Source organism: Ailuropoda melanoleuca, chromosome 7 (assembly GCF_002007445.2).
Source record: "Ailuropoda melanoleuca isolate Jingjing chromosome 7, ASM200744v2, whole genome shotgun sequence".
Classification (NCBI taxonomy): domain Eukaryota; kingdom Metazoa; phylum Chordata; class Mammalia; order Carnivora; family Ursidae; genus Ailuropoda; species Ailuropoda melanoleuca.
Window position 1 is genome coordinate 137,517,489 of NC_048224.1, and position 17,559 is coordinate 137,535,047.

Consider the following 17,559-nt stretch of genomic DNA (forward strand, 5'->3'; position numbering starts at 1 on the left):
TGCAGTCTTTGGAACTACAGGTCACGTCACAAAGCATTCTTCAGCAAGGGCACTTGGTGTCGTGCAAAGGGGCTCCCAGGCTGGGTCTCGACGTGCACATCAGGCGAATGTCCCCTACCCTCTTCTCCCAACTAGAAGATTTGACACCAGACCACGCTCTCGTATGTTCCCAGCAGCCTTGTTGCACTTAGTTGGAGAGAAGCTACTTTTGAAATTGAACGTTTCTCAGGCTTACGGTGGGGGCTACATATGGCCTGACGTAGCTGCCCCTCACCAAGGAGAGGGCAGGCAGAGCTGCAGTGGTGGTTGGGAGCTGGTGGTATGTGCGCCACCACTCACCCCTGCGCTCAGCTCAGCGATCGGGCGGGGCGCACCGTGCTGCCGCAGGTGTCATGGCGAGGCACAGCTCGTAGTCCCAGACCGCGTTTGGCAACTAGATGTTCAAAACCAGAATGTTCCACCGATCCAAGGTAAACCTAACTCCCCACCAGATACTTTGTTAGCTGATAATGTCTCCTCTTCTGGGATATTGACGACTGAAGAGGATGCTGGTCAGTGAACACTGACTGGAAGACTTTTCCAAGGTCACCACATCCCCTCAAACACAGGGTTTTTATGCTTTTCCTGACTGCTTGATTGTGGGATTGTACACTCATAACAATAACAAAATGAGCTGTGGTTTGGAAAGTTTCAGACTGTCTAATCTGAGGACTAATAGCTAAAACTTCAAAACTTTGGAAGCTGCTCTCCTGCAGTCTTTGCAGACTAAAGGCAACTTTTTTTTAAATTTTTAATCTTTATAATCCTGAAACAAAGTCAAATTGTTTTTCTTGTGATTTCTTTTGAAATAAGCTTTTACATATTTCTAATGCTTTCTTCTGCATTGTTCGTATAAATTAATATTTTCCTTACAATATATTGTTTGGTTTCACTTTGATGTACTTCAGTTCCCCTTAAAGTCTGCTTCTCATTTTGCCAATAGTTCCAACCCTTTCCCCTGTCTGTTCATTGGTAATTTATATATCTGCATAAACCAATAGTACTGTTTGCATGTTGGGATGTGTCCAGGCTCTCCCAGGACTTACCAGTCTGTGGGCTCAGTGAGTCATGGCAAGACAAGTCAGATATGCTGGCTCATTCCTGCCTCACCCCATTTCTGACCACCCCCCTTCGGTATTCCTGGCCGTTTCAGTCATCTCGCCTCCTGGAGCCCTCAAAATTCACAATGTCCTCTGGTTCAATGAGCTGAGGAGAGCCCTTCCGCTCTGGCCCTTGTGGCGCTGGAGGTCCCCCCCGAGGTTCTGTGTTCCCAAGTTTTCTGAATTTAGCCTTGTTTGGAACACCTTCCTTCCAAAAGACTCAAACCAGGCCCACTTTGTGGTGTTCAGACTAATTTTTTTCTAAGCCATTGCCTCATTTACATGCATAAATGTTAATTAAGAAGGTAGCACACTTTGTCACCCAGTGGAAGTGGAAATCAGCCACTGCTGTCGGGCTATGATTATGCCTCAACTATTCCCCTCTCAATCCACATAGCTCTTCGCGGGCCTCATCAAATGTCAAGACCAGGACCGGCTCCCTGTTCTTTCAGACTGTAGCCCTCACAGCCCACTGCACCCACATCCTCCCCGACCTCCCCCTTCACCTCGCCCCACCCGGTCCAGGTTCTCCAGCCTCACTGGACTTTTGAAGTTCCTAGCTTACATGAGGCTCGGTTTTTGCTCTTGGCTGCCTGGAGGAGGCTTGCCTCTTCTCCTGCAATGGGCAGGCTGCTCTCACTGTACTGGTTTCAGTTCAAGTCACTTCTTCAGAGAAACCCCTCTTTCTTCCCCAAACCACTCATGCTTAGGTGACCCCTGGATCCCAGCTCTGTTCACTCTGGATCTGTCTCCTTCCTTATTTCTTCCATGGCACTCATCAAAGTCTGAAAGGGTCCTCTTCATGATCGGTTGGGTTGGTTGCTCTCTGTGTCTCCTACTAGGAGAGAAGCCTGTTGGTGGGGCAGGTCCAGTCTGCCTGTCATGGAGGCGAGTGGACACTCCCCAAGTATTTGCTGGATTGATGAGTCTAAGGAATGCATGTAAAGCGCCAATAAAATGGGACAGCCATTCTTCATGTCAGGGAGGAAATTGTGTAAAGCCATCATGAACTCATTCATGTCCTCAAAGAACACAGATTACTGAGAGTGTAAATAGATAAGGAAAGCTACCTATATTTAGCTCTGGACTTTTTTTTTTTTTTAATTAGAGCCAATTCCGCTTTGTAATGACAGCTTGTATACGGTAAGAATAGAACCATTTTCTGCCTCCTTAGTGCCCTCTCTGTCCCCCGGGGATTGGTAAATGGCAGTGTGTGGAAGGGTCTGCAGAGGGAGGCGGGCGCAGAGTCCGCATGTGGGAAGTGAAGACTACTTGGCTCCTGTCTTACCTGTGCCCTGAAGATACCCATGTCTATTGAAGTGGAAACTGAAATTTACTAACAATCAGAAATGTCTCCCAATAAATATGTCAAGGCTATGTTTTCGACGTAGGAAACGTAACCTTCAGTTACAGCAAATGGGATGGAAAATCTTTTAGGGCTTTTGCTTGTGTTTTTTTTTAAAAAACAAACCAGGCGACTGTCTTCATCTTCCTTACTAGCATCATCAATTATCCTTGGTATTGTACTGTCAGTTAAACATTCTTTTAGAAGTTCCAGAGTGCTTTGATTGATCTTATCTCCTTTGAGGAGCGGCATCTTTTAGTGGTGATAAACCAGTTGGGTTTCAACATAAAAGACCGACAACAGAATTTAAATGAGGCCAACGTCTGAAAAGCCCCAGCACACCACCTGGTACATGGCAGGTGCGTTGAATGGCAGTCCCTTCCTCTTGGAGGCCACAGGAAGCTTGGGATCTTTGTATCTCTTCATCCCCACATTCGTATGAGGACATCGGAGTTAAGAGGAATGTGGGAATTGGCAATGTCAGATTCAGGACCAGGAGCTGCACTTGGGATCCTAGTTGAGACACCTTGCCTCATACCACCCCTTGCGTTAATCTGGAATAATGAAGTCAAAACAAATGTATAGGGGTGAAAGAGAGACTATTTAGATATATTGATGAAGAAACAGTGTGCTTTTAGGTGACTGGTAATTGAAGATGTGATGGGGCTTTCTGGGAAGAGATCCTAACTGGTCATGATTTATAACTAGAAGGGTGGGGCGTGGTGACAGTGAGTGCTGGAAGTTTCTGGAAGTCAGTGGGAAGATCAATGAGGGTATTTGTCTTTCTTGAAGGAGAGGAGATTTACTTCCTCCATTTTCTTTTATAATTGAAGAAAAATGTAGAGTAGAGTAGAGTATAGCTCTGTAAGATACTTTTTACTGCAGATTTTGTCCTATATAATCTGCAAACATGTATGTCTTTACAGTGCCAAAACTTTATGAGCAATATATTCATATGTAGATTTCTGGAAAGATAAAGGATCACAGGTATATTTCTAGACAGGAATATTCCTGAAATAAAACATCTTTTAAAGCATACAGGTCTTGAGAAGTCAAAAAAAAAAAACAAAAAAAAAAACCCAGTTAGCAGGAAGTTTCTTTCTGTGTGTGGACATTTACATGAATGAGTCAAACCTCCTTAACCCCATACCTATCATTTTCCTTCCATTATTTCAGTGTCATTTCAGACACAACAAAAAGGCTGGCATTTTCTCCATTTGGAAGAATGTTCGAGTCTCACAGAAATTTGAATTTTTGGTTGTTTTGTGTTTTCTTCTAGCTAAAACTCCTTTAAGATATTTTTTCTTTTCAAAATCCTACTGATCAGAGTCCTCTAACCCACAGCAATTTTGTTCACTGTGGGAGATGAGCTAATGGGGATGATTACTAATTACACTGTTTTTGAATTTAGATTAAAGGTATTGAAGTCACTCTATGATGTGGAATTTGATTAGTTTTGAACGCCACTCTAAATGAAGCTGGTACGTTGGCTGGGACAGGTGGGTGTCTGGTCAGCCCTTTCCCTGCGTACAGAAGCATAATGGTCAGGAGACAACGGTTCCCTCTCGATACTTCTGTAGTTGAAGACTAAAAAAATAATGGGAAGGAACAACCATGGCAGTTTATTTCCTATGTGATTTTAGAAATATTCTCTCGAGCCAGGCTTATATTATTAATACTATGGAAAATGTTTTCAGCAAATAATTTGCGTAAGAAAGAAAAAAAGAGAGGAAAGAAAGTGTAGTAATTAAGACCTCTCCTTGAAATTATCACCTGATTTAATACTCAAGGAGAGATGGGAAAGACACTACATCACCCTGTTCTAATTTTAGCATCACCTTTGGGCAACTGATTAAAGGGATATTTTGAAAGAGACGTTCTTTATGCACTTACAACAACTTTTTTAAAAGGTTTCTAATAAGACAACTTTTCATAATAGGGAGTGTTAATTTTGAGGGTTTGGGGGTTTTTTTTGCACTGATAATCATTATGACAGGCTGAACTGACCACTTACTGAACTTGACCAGAGGGAAACCATGTATTAGCGGTCCCATTTGCTCAAGTAGGCTTGCTATATAAAACCAAAACCAGGAGACCTCAGATTTTTGCTTATGGAGGCAGGACTCTAGAATAATTATCAGCAGACTCATTACACAAGATGATGATTCTAGTTCAAATGTAGGATATAATTACATCCATTTGACTCCCTGAGAACTGTCACCTTTTGATCAAAAAAAAAAAAAATTATTGACCGCGGATCCTTGCTACAGAGAGAGAAACTATGGTAATTCACAGTTGCATTTGACATTGAAATGCCTAACTGTTTACTGGCCATTCATAATGATAAGAACAAACCTAAATTCAAATAAAAAATACTCCAGAAAATCTAGACTTCTCAGCCCACCAAACAGGTAGCCATAAATGTTGATTACTGTATTGTCAGTCCTATCTCTGAAGCAAAATCAGGGATGTGACTCCCATCCTAGATCCTTTTGTCGTTGTTCCGAGATGGGTCATGTCATGTTGAACATGTCAACAACATGTTCTCATGACATGGGTTGTTTTTGTTTGCATTTTTGGGATGTTTAAGACACAATACATATTAGTTATTGTGCTGCTGTGCATGTGAGGTCACAACAAACTGCCAGCTAGCTAGACCCCATTCACACTGGGCGTGTGTTACTTCAGAAACACATCACCTGCCTTACTCCTTAACTGGGATGTAAACCTTATTATCGAGGCATCTGTTTCAGTATTTACCGCCAGGCTGTAAACCATGACTTGACTCCTTTTTATGATTTCAATATACGTCTTGAAATTTTCCTAATATACTTTCTATTTATTAAATTGTGTCTGCATAAATTCAGGTCGTATTTGCCTTTCCTGCAGTGGGTTGCTTCCAGTGTTTGTAGCAGTGAGAGACTATTGTCTACATTTTTGGTCTTTGTATAGTGTGGCCCTATACACTTCCAATCGGTCGATAGTAATACTTCCTAGAGTCTACAGCAGAACACTTCATAGTCAATATCAATAATCAGTATAATAACAATCAATATAATATAATCAATAGAATAGCAATATGACTTGTGCTTTCAAACTGTAAGACAGTAATTATGAAAATTCTAGAACTTTTTTGGGTGCCTTTGTTACACCCAAGGACGTGTTTTATGTCAGATTATATTTGTGCACAGAAGTTCCATGTTGGGTCCAGAACAAGGTAAGAATGTCCCCTCTCACCACTTGTTTTCAGCATTGTACTGGAAGTCCTAGCTAATGCTGTAAGACAAGAAATATATGTGTGTGTGTGTGTGTGTGTGTGTACATACACACACACACACACACACACAAACAGATTAGGAAGAAAGAAATAAAACTGTCTCTGTTCACAGATGACATGATTATCTCTGTAGAAATTTGGAAAGAAGCACAACAACAAAAATCTCCTGGAAGTAGTAAGCCAACAAGTTTGCAGGATACATGGTTAATATGCAGAAGTCAATTGCTTTTCTATATAGAAGCAATGAACAATTGGGATTCCACATTAAAAGCACAATATTATCTCCACTACCACCAAAAAATGAAGAACTTAGGTATATATCTTAACAAAATATTTATAAGATCTTTTTAGGAAAACTTCAAAATTCTGATTAAAAAAACATCAGGGGCGCCTGGGTGGCACAGCGGTTGAGCGTCTGCCTTCAGCTCAGGGCGTGATCCCGGCGTTATGGGATCGAGCCCCACGTCAGGCTCCTCTGCTATAAGCCTGCTTCTTCCTCTCCCTCTCCCCCTGCTTGTGTTCCCTCTCTAGCTGGCTGTCTCTATCTCTGTCGAATAAATAAATAAAATCTTTAAAAAAAATAAAATAAAAAAATAAAAATTAAAAAACATCAAAGAAGATCTAAATGGATGGAGAGATATTCAGTGTTCATGCATAGAAAGGCTCAGTATTGTTAAAATGTCAGTTTTCCCCCATTTATTCTATAGGTTCAACACATGCCTAATAGAAATCCCAGCAAGTTACTTTGGGGATATTGACATAAAGTTCATATGGAGAGTTAAAAGATCCAGAATAGCCAATGCAACATTTAAAGAGAAGAACAAAGTTGGAGGGCTGGTGCTACCCAGCTTCAAGAATTACTCTAAAGCTGCAGGAATCAAGGCAGGGTGGTATTGGTGAGAGAACAGACAAGTAGATCAATGGGACAGAATAAAGAGCTCAGAAATAGACCCACATAAATGTAGTTAACTGGTCTTTCAAAGGAACAAAGGTAATTCGATAGAGAAATGATAGTCATTTCAACAAGTTATGCTAAAACAGCAAGACATCCACATGCAAAAAGAAAATGACTCAAAGTGGGTCATAAATCTAATGGAAAAACAAAACTGTAAAACTTTTAAAAAGATAAATTGTTAGATGACCTTGTGTTTGGCAATGACTTTTTGGTATAACACTAAAAACACAGACCATGAAAGAAATATTTGATAAGCTGGACTTCATTCAAGTTAAAAATGACTGTTCTGTGAAAGACACTGTTAAGAGAATGAAATGATGAGCCATAGATAAGGAGAAAATATTGGCAAAATCAGAAAATATTGGCAAAATCACATCTGGTAAAGGACTGTTGGCTAAAATATGCAGTGAACTCCTGGTACTCAGCAATAGGAAAACAAACAACCCACTTTGAAAAAGATAGTCAAAGCATCTAGACACCTCACCAAAGAAGATACACAAATGGAAAAGAAGCATATGAAAAGATGTTCCACGTTATAGGTCATCTGGGAAATGTGCGTTCAGACAAAAATGAAATACCATTGCAAACTTACTAGAATGCCTGAAATCCCAAACCCTTACAACACTAACTACTGGTAAAAGGACGTGGAGCAACAGGAACTCTGGTTAATTGCTGGTGGGAACGCAAAATGGTGCAGTCACTTCGGAAGACAGTTTGGTGGCATTTTACAAAGCTAAACATAGTCTTACCATACGATCCAGGAATCACACTCCTCGGTATTTACCCAACCGAGTGGAAAACTTATGTCCACACATAATGTGGATAGAAATGTTTATAGCAGCTTTATTCGTAATTGCAAAAACTGTAAGCAACCAAGATGTCCTTTAATAGGTGAGTAGATAAATAAACTGTAATATGTTTGCCTGATGGACTGTTACTCACTGATACAGGAAATGAGCTATCCAGCCAGGAAAGGACAAAGAAGACCCTTAAGTCTATATTCTTGAATGACAGAAACTGAAATGATTACAACTTGAACGGTTTACATCCTGTATGATTCCAACTGTACAACATTCTGGGAAAGGTGCATCTACAGAGACAGTAAAAAGACCAGTGGGTGTCAGGGGTGAGGGAAGGAGGAAGGGATACACAGTGGAGCATGGGATTTCTAGGGCAGTGAAACGACTCTGTATGATACCACACTCGTGGATACGTGGTATTATGAATTTCTTAAAACCCCTAGAGTGTACAACACAAAAGGCGAGCACCCACATGCATTTACGGACTTGAGTTCATAATGAAGTATCAATATGGCTCATCAGTTCTAACGAATTCACTACACTAGCACAGGGTGTTACTAAAGGGGAAACCGTGCTTTGGGGAGGAGAGAGCGGGTACGATGGAGCTTTCGGGATTTTCTGCTAGATTTTTCTGGAAACCTAACACTGCTCTAAACAATAAAGCCCATTGATATTTTTCAAAAGGTCTATACTTGAAAACGGCTGCATTATTATCTCTTGCAATTAATTAGTTTGTGTAAATTTATGGAAACAAAACTAGTAATGCCATTTAACAGGATCACTTTTTTCCCCCCTTAACCAGCCAGAATTTATACATATATGCTTGAGAAATCCAGACTTGTTTCGCAACCTGTTGGCCAGAGCAATTTTCTCATTTTCTACTTGTTGATGGATGGGTTATCTGCTGAAGAAAAATACGGACTTCACCTTAATAATTTATGTGAGCACCGGTAAGTGACTGCCTGTTTTCTCTGTAGTAATTCTGTCTTCAAGTTGTGATGGCATTTGAGCAGCCTTAAATTTTCTTCTTATTTTTCACAGAAGAAGTGGCAAGTCAAAGAGAATAATTGGGTACTGTTAGGTTTCAGCCTTCGGTGTAACAGGATTGTGACAGCTTATTGAATGTTGGGGTGTGCGCATGTATTTGTGTGTCTGCATTAAGTTATCAATACAGGTATGAAGTTAGTTTCCTAGTTTTTGGATCAGATTTAAATAATTGGTGTTTGTATAAACTTTTAGGTTCCTTTGGGTATTTTGGATATAACATCAGTTATGCATTTCTAATCTTTGGTGGTCTTTTGAAATAATGGGAAATGTGACTTGGCAAACATTATTCACTAGGAACAGGTGAAATTGCATGATGGATGAAGACAAACCACACATGTGAGCTGGAGAGCTGATTTTCTGCCCCAGAGGCAGGAAGCATTTGCTAGAATGCAGATGCGTGGGTCATGGGATGGGATGGGGGGGTGTCATAAAGGTGGTGAGCTGAGGAATGTCTTCACGTTCTGCGCATTTCCGCCACCTGCCTGATCCGATGCATCTCCCCATGAAGATTGGTCCAGATTTGGGTCAGGATGAGAAGGACACAATGAGGACCGTAGGCCCCATTCAGGGGAGAAGCAGGTGGGAGAAGGGAGCAAGAGGGCGCTGGGCGTGCTGACCCAAGCTCACTGCTAAATCTGTGGCAGGGCAGAGGCACTGTGCTCCGAAAGGGGTGTGGGTTTATTGCAGATACCTGTTACCCCGATTTGTGGCTTGCTGGTGTTTGTTATTGGATTCAAGAAGAATGGTGTGTGTTTTTGTAATTTTTGAGAAATCTTGTGAGAAGAGTTAAAGAATCCTTGGAGAGGAAGGGTGTGGCCTGAGGACTGGTGTTACTGGTTGAGGCGTGAAGTGGGGAACTTTATGGGGCTGCAGGGTGGAGATGCCAGTGTGAGAGATGAGGGGTTTTGGGGGGCGATGGGGTCTCAAGGGCGCTGAGCTCCTGGAGCGGGTTGGGGGGCGATGAGGCAGCTCTGTCTTGGCCATTGCTGTGAGGTGTTACTGACGGTGGGGTGCAGGGGCAGGCAAAGGGAATGAATTGGCCGTATCCTAACTTACTGCGACATTATTAACCACTCATTCCATTTCTTTGAAGTTCTTATATCCGGGAGTATAGGTCCAATGTGTCATGTTGAATGGGAGAAAAGTAGTCAAAAGGTTAAGAAGACCTTATCAGTATTGTGGTTTATTTAAAGTTAAAGACTTTTGGGGTTTACTGTGCTCCCAACTACAGAAATTCAGAAGAAAAAGGAAATACTAGTACTGGAGCCCAGGCGCTCATGTAAAAGTCATAAAAAAAGAAAAGAAGAAAATGGAAATTTTAAGCTCTTAGGGTACTAGACATGTTTTTTATCAAATCCCCTTGTTTCATAAAGGAGGAAATCAAACCCAGAGCCATAAAGCAGTTTGCACCAAAGGGATGAGGGCCTGTAGCAGCCGTGCTAAACACCCATTCCCTGGAATTAGCCTTTGTGTCGCCACATTGAATATCTCCCACGGGAGACGTTCTCCGTGGGAGGAAAACATCAGATTGGAAGCCATGGGTCAGGTGTTCAGGAACAGGCGCGAGGGAGAAAAGTCTCATGGATTTCTGTGTTCCGAATCTTGCTGACAAGTAAAAACTCAACGTCGATAGCAGATAATTGGTTTGGGGGGTGCTTCTGTGTGTATTCGCATGCGTGCGCTTGGCATGTCCAACATAGGCCACTGAAGAGTAAAGGACCACAGTCTAATCTACTAGGCAAAGAAACAGTTTAACTTCTGGGTCTGAGGTTTGGACCCGTCTCTCCAAGTGTGTGAGGGTGGGGGAGGAAACAAGCTTTTCTTTATTGAGGTCCAGTTCCAGCATTCATCCCTCTTTGCTAAAGAGAGTTTGGAATCACTCAGGCTATTCAGAAAGTCAAACAGTCAGGGGTTGCTTTGTAAGAAGCTCCAACAGGAAAGAACTCAGCAAAATCATGAATCATTCAATTCCCTTGAACAAAGAGCTTATTTTATTAAAATGTATTCTAAATATCTAATGGGAACAAAACAACATTCCTCAATAAAAAATACACACCACATCCCCAGATTCATAAAACTATCAATCGGAACATTTGTACAATGAGAATTCCACAGGCATGATGTTCTTTAACAATGAAACAAGCTGCTTCGTAAGTTACCGTTCATTATATATCACACTATTTTTGTGGTTTGTGCTATGTGGGTCTTCTCACTTTTACAGCGTGTTGGCCAGGCTCGAGCAGTTCATATCTGTCTGATATATGAATTAGGGCTGGCATCTCATCTTTATTTGGTAATGACGTGTCCCAAGGACCGTCGTTTTTGACGTTGTTTGGCTTATTTGCAGTCAGCAGTGTAAGTCTCAACTTGCTAACTCTCTAACTTTCCACCCATCAGTGGCCCTTCCGAGTTTCCTCCTTAAAATCAGCACTCGATAGGTCTGGGAAGAATCACCATGTGGATTACATACTATTGTGAAGAATACCGTTGCTACTATCATCACATTTACTTCTCTGATTTTCTTTAAAAAGGTGCCGATGTATCTATTAAATAGACCATCTGAAAATGCCTTTGCTTTTTCAACGCTCGTTCCACAGTGCTACTTGTACTGAAATGTTGATGAAGTGTGTTGTCTTAAAGCAAATGTTACAAAGAATTGTAAGCCTGCTTTCTCCAAATGCCCCCTTTCTCCTCCTCATTAATAACAACTCGTTACCTGTAGGAAACATGAGAAACACATGTAACAGTAACTGGGAGCTGGAGGCATACTCAGTATCCACCCTCTGTTCTTACATAATTGAACTCCACGGAGAAGGAAACATTGTTGGAGCTGATGCTTTAGAATTAAAGCTACGAAAGTTTTGTTTTTTTTTTTTTAAACTTTGACTCTGTTTTTGGAGCTAAAAGTTTTCAAAGTCTCACATGAAAATTTATGGAGGTTTATTTCAGTGTTAAATACACCTAAAAATACTTTCCTGCTTGTAAAATTGGAAGGATACCTAGAACCAGCAGATAGCACTCTTGCTTCACTCTGGAACATAAATGGTACAGACGTGAGTTCCTATAGCTGAGCTGCATGGAAACAATATTTATAACATTTTGCATAAGGATCTTTCCGTACAGATTGTTAAAACAACAACAACAACAACAACAGTAATGACGAGGAAAACAAGGCTTAACATTTTAAGCAGGGGAAATAAGATTGCGTTTATCAAGAATTGCCACTAGATGGCGAACTCTCCACAGGGTCAGGACCAAAAAAAAAAAAAAAAAGCCCCTCACTAAAGGTTTCTTTTTTATTTATGGTTCTTCCTATAATTTACTTCTTCTTTTCCTGGCTGTTTGTTTTTCTTTTTTTTTTTTTTAAGATTTTATTTATTTATTCGACAGAGGTAGAGACAGCCAGTGAGAGAGGGAACACAAGCAGGGGGAGTGGGAGAGGAAAGCAGGCTCATAGTGGAGAAGCCTGATGTGGGGGCTCGATCCCATAACGCCGGGATCACGCCCTGAGCCGAAGGCAGACGCTTAACCTTAACCGCTGTGCCACGCAGGCGCCCCCTGGCTGTTTGTTTTTCAAGTTCTATTTCAAATCCCTTTGTACGGAATAAATATAGTCTGTGTTCATGGGAACTGAGCTTTAATGAAAGTTAGAAATAGGCATTAATTGCTGATCTTCAGCCTCCTTTAAACAGCTTTTAGGGATTTAGACCCAGAGCAGTTGGGCTCTGAAATACAAAGAAGTTATTCCTAATCTTCCTTCCTACTGACGAGCGACGGAAATGATTGTGATGCCGCATTTTCAGAAAAGGTCAGATTTTGAGTTATAAGCTGAAAGCAAGCCATCGTTGACTCAGAGCGCGTGACCTGCTTCTCACCTTGTGTGTTAGTGAAAGGGAACTCTGAGTCATCGCGTACTTGAACTTGTGATTGCTGCCTGGGAGTTCACCTGTCACAGTAGACGCTGTGACAATTAACTCTCAGTGAGAGTTCGTATTTTAGCTAAGGATTTATTATGCACATTTAACTTCATCTGAGAAAGTCTCGCATAATTAAAAAATAGGTAAGGGTCAACTTTAATATTATTTGAGGATGACTCTTCTTGGTTTTGTGATACAATAAAAGATGTATTTGGCCACGTAGTTTAGGCACACAAATCTTGAAGGTGCTTCCAAGACAAAGTTTCAAGATAAGAGGGACCAAAATTGATTGCTACCGGGCTCTATTATTAGTTATTAGTTATCTTTTTTTTTTAAAGATTTTATTTATTTATTTGAAAGGGAGAGAGAGAAAGATAATGAGCAGGGGGAGAGCAGAAGCAGACTCTCCACCAAGCAGGGGGTCTGATGCAGGGCACTATCCCAGGAGCCTGGGATCATGACCTGAGTTGAAGGCAGACGCTTCACCAACTGAGCCACTCGGGTGCCCCTATTATGAGTTATCTTAATAATAGTCACAATTATAGTACATACAGCTTAAGGAGCTGCACCCACCTTGTCCTAGTGTCGTCTTCCGTGTCACTTTGAATCCCCACCTGTAACTGAGCAGGGGGTGCAGGACCACATACACATTGCACAGACCAGGCCATGAGGAAAGAGAGCCGGACCAGGAGCCAGATTTGAGTTCGCATCCTGCTGACTTTTAGCCTTAAACCCTGTATTGTATCCACAGCAATGTTGCCTATAAATTGGCAACCCCTGCCTTTGCAACTTTGTGTCAAGGACATTTTTAAGGAAACTGAAAGTGAAAGTACAAGGTCAGTGTTTGGGTACATTTTTTTATTTAAAATTAGTTAAGCAAAACTAACTGAGGCCATTGTAGACCTTGTCACCTCTACCTTAGAAAGCAATTCTGGGTTACTTCTTTATCAGGTGGCATAATTAAAATTTTAAGCCATAAGAGATTGCATTATCCTAGCTGAAGGTTATAGTATTGAAAATATAGAAAGGGTGGGGTCACCTCTGTGAATAGTCAAGTACATTTACTTGTGGAAAGCCAACAGCGAGGAGTCAGGAGCAGGGGTTTCTTCCTTCTTTTTATTCTTGAGTGATGTGCACCCAGAAGAGGAAAGAGGGGGAAAACACACACACAGAGACACACACAGATATCAGGGACAGGGCTGTACCTCTCCAGTTAGTCTTCGGAACCCTATGTGAGAGTTATGCATAGTCTAAATTGTTTTTATAAGTCTGAAGCACAGATAGGTCACTTAATCAAAGACATTTAGCTAGTAAGTCTAGTAAATAAAAAACCAGATTCCAAACCCAGGTATGTGTGGCCTCACATTGGCTGTTCATTAGAACTGTTTGCAGGCGTCAAATACCAACACTAACACATTTAAGAAAGAAAAGAGAAAAGAAAAGGAGGGAGATTGAGAGGATTGCCTAACCCTCTGGAAAAGAAAGAAGTGGTGCTCCCACAGGCGTAACGAGATCCTGGAACTCACTTTCCGCCTCTTTCAGTCTCTGCCTCCCACTGTCTCTCTCACATCTGTTTTATTTGCATGTGTTCTCGAACATAAAGAAGAAAGTGACACACACAGCCCTCAACCTTCCACATTTTAGGAACCCTGGAGAGGAAGCAAAAGTTCTTTTCTGTCTCTGAGAGGTCACCTTGGCAACCCAGCTCAGGTCTCAGGACAACCGATCCTGGAGTCAAGAGGAAAGTCAAGGATAGGAGCTGTTTAACTGCAGAGGCAGACAGGGGAGTGGACAGGGGAGCTTAACAGCTGCGCTAAGCCTGTTCTTTCAACTCTATGATGCTCCAGCTGTCAGGCTGGTCCCCACTACCCAGACCAGTGTCAGCCCCAGTGTCAGGACACAGCCGCCAGGAACCCCAGGGGGCAGGCACAGCTCCGCCCTACTGAGTGACTGTGGTCCAGCTTACCCTGTGGATTTTCTAACTGGCTGGGCCAAATAGCTACCAGTGTACAGGACCATTAATCATCCAAACATGTCTCCGGAGGCTTGCAGGTAAAAACTGTAAGGCATTTCCATATAATTTCTGTTTTTTGTATGTTTCCCCCCAAAATGTTTTTGGGGCTTAAAGGTTAAAACAACACTATGAGGGGCACCTGGGTGGCTCAGTTGGTTGAGCATCTGACTCTTGGTTTCCATTCAGGTCATGATCTCAGGGTCGTGGGATCAAGCCCCGGGTTGGGCTCTGAGCTCTGTGTGGATTCTGCTTGAGATTCTCTCTCTCCCTCTTCCCGTCCCCCCAGCTTGTGCTCACTCTCGAAAATAAAATAAATAAATAAAATCTTGAAAAAACAACAACATTATGATCCATTCGATCCAAAGTATTATTAAGTAGCTTCCACATATGAGTTTGCATCACAGGCAAATCTTAGTGCCCCTACTAGAGCAAGAAAATCATTTGCTAAATTCAACTTTGTAATTCTTCTTTCTTCTTCAGATTTTTGACACTAATAGTATTGTCACAATTTTGAGGGTGCATTCACGCATGTAAATAAACATGCGTCCCTATACGTACAGGCACAAAAATGAACAAGAAACCACCTTTAAGACTGTATTAAATGTTCCACTGACAGCAAGTTCCAGACACTATGCTCAGTCATTACTTGTATCATTTCATTTAATTCTTTCAGCGTCCTGTCATGTAGCTGTTAGTACTGCTCCTGTTCTGTCAGTGAGCACCCTGGGATCTACAGGGTATGAACTGTCCAGGGCTGAGCGGGAAGGATATGGGGCACCGGGATTTCAAACCCGCTGGTCTGTTTCCAGAACCCAAGTACTCAAGCACTTGCCACTGACCGCTGTTTGTCCATTTGGGGAGAGTGATAACCAGCCTTAGCGCTTAGGAACGGACAGTCTGTGCTGACATATAAACATTAATGCCACTGGCCGCAGCCTCATGATTTGAAGAAAACAGATGAAAACATACCTTTTCTCAGCATAACCAGACTCTTACACTCTTTTCAGAGCTTTGTCTCTGTTCCTTGAAATTCCAGTCGGATTGTGTTCTCTTTCCCAGTTGCCAGTGCCAAAAGAAGGTATCCTGATCCCCAAATACTCTCACATCTTTGTTCTTTATTGGATTTTACTTATTTACTTTTGAGAGAGAGAGAGAGCGTGAGAGAGGGTGCACCCGGGGGGGGGGGGGGGCGGGGTCAGGAGGAAGCGGAGGGAGAGGGAGAGAGAGAATCCCCAGTGGGCTTCATGGCCAGCGCAGAGCCTGGTGCAGGGCTTAATCTCATGACCCTGAGATCATGACCTGAACTTAAATCATGAGTCAGACGCTCGACCAACTAAGCCACTCGGGCACCCCTAACACATTATTCTTTAAATGCAACACCAAGTGCTGGCCATTTTGATATCCTCTCTCTTCCCCGGCCAGGCCTGGCCTCCTCCCATCCTGTCTGTGCAGATTTGTATCCACCTGCCCCTTCGCTCTGGCTCCTTATACTCAGGTCAGATGAATATTTGGTAAATTCCAATTTAACTATGAAACCTCCTAGCTCAGAAATACTTCATAAATATTGCTTTTCTGTCGTATCAAATAATGATATAAGCAAACAGAACAGGCGAGGCCATAAGAAATTTGAAGGAAGAGATTGTTAACATGTTCTTTGAGGTCCCCTCTCTGGTCTCAGAGTGGAGTTGAATATCAGTCAAGGGAGAATTTAGTATTATGCTGAGTGAAGAAATAAACTCAGTTGACATTAGACGATTAGTCACCATGTTTATCTTTCAGGTAAGAAAAAGGAAATGCACTCTCGTATTAGGAGAGTTAAATGCTCTGCGTCACACTTTCCCAGTCAGTAAATTAGATTCAAATATCCGTAGTATAGAGTTTCAATTGATTCTTCATAGTTCCCAAATACAAAATGTTCTGAAACCCCAAAATTTGTTTATGACTCATGTGCTGGTGAAAAGACTAACACCTGAGCCCACTGGAAGCGGAATCTAAATGTGAATTGATACGAGTGTATCTATAATCTTAATATAGTTCTCCCTTGTTGAGAATATTCATGTGGTTTTTCCCAGAATTAAAATATTTGATTAAAGCACACTGCCAACCTTATTGGGAATATAAACACTACATTAATTTACAAAAGAAAAAAATGTGAATAGAACATATTTGTCTCCAGAAGTTTAAGATAAAGAGTTGTGGCTTGTGTCATCTAGTTTGTGTAGGTGTGAAACTACGGCAGTGATTACGTTTCTCACTAAAGTGAAGACTCAGCTTACCCCAGGACCGCCGGTGAACGCTCACTGGAAATGACCTCCACATCTGCCTTAGTGTCTGACCCCGGGCTCCCTCCCACTCCTGAGAGCCTCCTTCCCTCCCAGTCTCCCTTTGTCTCTCTCATCTCTGTCTCTCTCCATTTATAATTACTTCCCCCTTATAAATAAAAATTATTTGATTGCAGTCTGCATTATGAAGAACTGTATCAAGATGGCGGACAGGCATGGGTTTAGAGGACTGTCAGTCCACATGTGGTGGTGACGACCTCTGCAGAGGGAGGTATGACTCTGGCAGACCAATGACGCTTGTGGAGAAGAGCCACAGAGCACGCTCAGGTGTTTGCTTGGTGACTCCCTATTATTTTAGAGGAACTCATTCACAGTTCCCTGTGTGTGTGTGTGTGTGCATGTGTAAGAGTGAGAGAGAGAGAGAATCCTTTTCCTTCTTTTCAAACCTACCCATGTGACTATAGCAAACAGCTACACTCAGGTGTGACCTGCGTCCCGTCCACCATGTGTGTCAGGCTAATGCCATGGGTGTCATGACTTTCGCTCCCAGCCCTGCTTGTCGGTGTCATCCGCTGTTGGCCCTGGCAATCCCATACTGGCCTTGCTCTGGGTCACAGGAGGAGTGACCGTCTCCGAGGGATAGGCGAGCCAGGGTCAGCCGTCCCTACCATCCCATGCTGAGTCTGCTCCGGCCTCGCTGCATCCCCTTCCTGAGTCCGTGGCCACGCCACATAAAAATCCCTCTTACCAGTGCTTTCCACGCGCTCTCCCCAGCGGTCTTCA

The 17,559-nt window shown here is 42.3% G+C and overlaps 1 protein-coding gene across 1 annotated transcript in view; it reads left to right on the forward strand.

Moving 5' to 3' along the window:
* Nucleotides 1-17,559, forward strand: part of MYO16 (myosin XVI) — a 484,344-nt gene that overhangs the window by 219,088 nt on the left and 247,697 nt on the right. Inside the window, 1 exon segment of the mRNA XM_034665464.1 lies at nt 8,319-8,466. Within this exon segment, the coding sequence (XP_034521355.1) occupies nt 8,319-8,466 (148 nt within the window).